Source organism: Vicia villosa, unplaced genomic scaffold, assembly GCF_029867415.1.
Source record: "Vicia villosa cultivar HV-30 ecotype Madison, WI unplaced genomic scaffold, Vvil1.0 ctg.001709F_1_1, whole genome shotgun sequence".
NCBI lineage: Eukaryota > Viridiplantae > Streptophyta > Magnoliopsida > Fabales > Fabaceae > Vicia > Vicia villosa.
Window position 1 is genome coordinate 298112 of NW_026705705.1, and position 1506 is coordinate 299617.

General features: G+C 38.2%; 1 protein-coding gene across 1 annotated transcript; it reads left to right on the top strand.

Annotated features, from left to right (window-relative positions):
* Positions 1 to 619: 619 nt before the first annotated feature.
* LOC131636376 (uncharacterized mitochondrial protein AtMg01250-like) lies at positions 620 to 1150 on the top strand. The gene has a single exon (XM_058906985.1). It carries the CDS (start codon positions 620 to 622, stop codon positions 1148 to 1150), a length of 531 nt encoding a protein of 176 aa, XP_058762968.1.
* Positions 1151 to 1506: the final 356 nt, after the last annotated feature.

The following is a 1506-nucleotide window of genomic DNA, read 5'->3' on the forward strand; positions in this document are numbered from 1 at the left end:
ACATGTAAATAAATTTTAATAAGTTTATCTAAACAAGTCATTTAATCATATCATACCAGTTTAATAAGTTAATCAAGAAAAGAATTTAAGGAGGCGGTTTGGGAGTGTGGCGGTAATAAAAGTCCAGGACCGAATGGTTACTCCTTTCTTTTTATCAAGAAGTGTTAGCATTTCCTTAAAGAAGATTTTATCCGTTACTTTAATTATTTTTTTATTGGAAGATCCATTTCTAAGATCATTACTTCATCTTTCTTGACTTTAGTTCTGAAGTCCTCTAATCCTATTTGTTTGGATGATTATAGACCCATTTGATTGGTGGGTTGTTTGTATAAGGTGGTGGCGAAGCTCTTGGCGGGGAGATTAAAACTTGTGCTTAATTCTATTATTTCCCCTTGCAAAGCGCCTTTGTTCCCGGAAGGCAATTACTTGACGGCGTGTTGGTGGCTAATGAAGTGGTGGACTATGCAAGAAAAGAAGTTAAAAAGTGCATTCTTTTTAAAGTGGATTTTGAAAAGGCGTATGATAAGGTTAGTTGGAGCTTTTTGAGATATATGCTTAAAAGGATGGGTTTGGGGAATAATGGATGAAGTGGATGGAGTCTTTGGTTTTTTCTAGTAGTATGTCGGTGCTTGTCAATGGGAGTCCCACGAAGGAATTTTCTGTTTCTAGAGGTTTGAGGAAAGGTGACCCTCTATCTTCTTTCCTTTTTGTTATAGTAGCGGAAGGTCTTTCGGGTCTTGTTAGACAATCTATCGAAGTGGGGGGATTTCAAAGGTTTTCTATTAAGGGGTCGTGTTGTGTGGATATCCTTCAATTCGCGGATGATACTTTAATAGTGGGAGATGGTAGTTGGAAACATGTTTGGGCGATAAAATCGGTGCTTCGGTCTTTTGAGATTGTCTCGGGGCTTGACATCAATTATCACAAAAGCAAGTTGATTGGAATTAACACGAATATAGGTTTTTTGGATGCGGTTTCCCTCTTACTCTCTTGTAAGGTGGAGGATTGTAACTTTTATTTTCTTGGTATTCCTATAGGTTTCAATCCGAGGAAGGAAGCCACTTGGAATCCCCTTTTGTTGAAGATGAAGAATCGGTTGGAAGGATGGACGAACCGCTCCTTGAATTTGGAGGTAGAATTACTCTTTTGAAGTTCGTGCTTAGTTCATTGACCATCTTCACTATGTCTTTTTAAAAAATGCCTAAAAAAGTGGTGAAAAAGTTTCTAGCTTTGCAAAGTAAATTTTTGTGGGGGGGGGGGGGGGTGGAGGAAAAGAGTAGAATTCATTGGGTGAAGTGGGAGAAGGTTACTTTACCTTTTGAAAAGGGGGGATTAGGAATAAAAAATATTGCTTTGTTTAATTTGGCTCTCCTAAATAAGTGGAGGTGGCGTATTCTTCAAGGGCACGACAGTTTGTGGTACGACGTTTTGAAAACAAGATATGGTGACTTATCTTCTAATGTCTTTTGTGTTGACAAGGAGATTTAAGTTCTTCCCTCGTGTTCA

Bases quoted from the DNA above. Each gene is read 5' to 3' on its own strand.
- LOC131636376 (XM_058906985.1), top strand. From the start codon at position 620: ATGTCGGTGCTTGTCAATGGGAGTCCCACGAAGGAATTTTCTGTTTCT.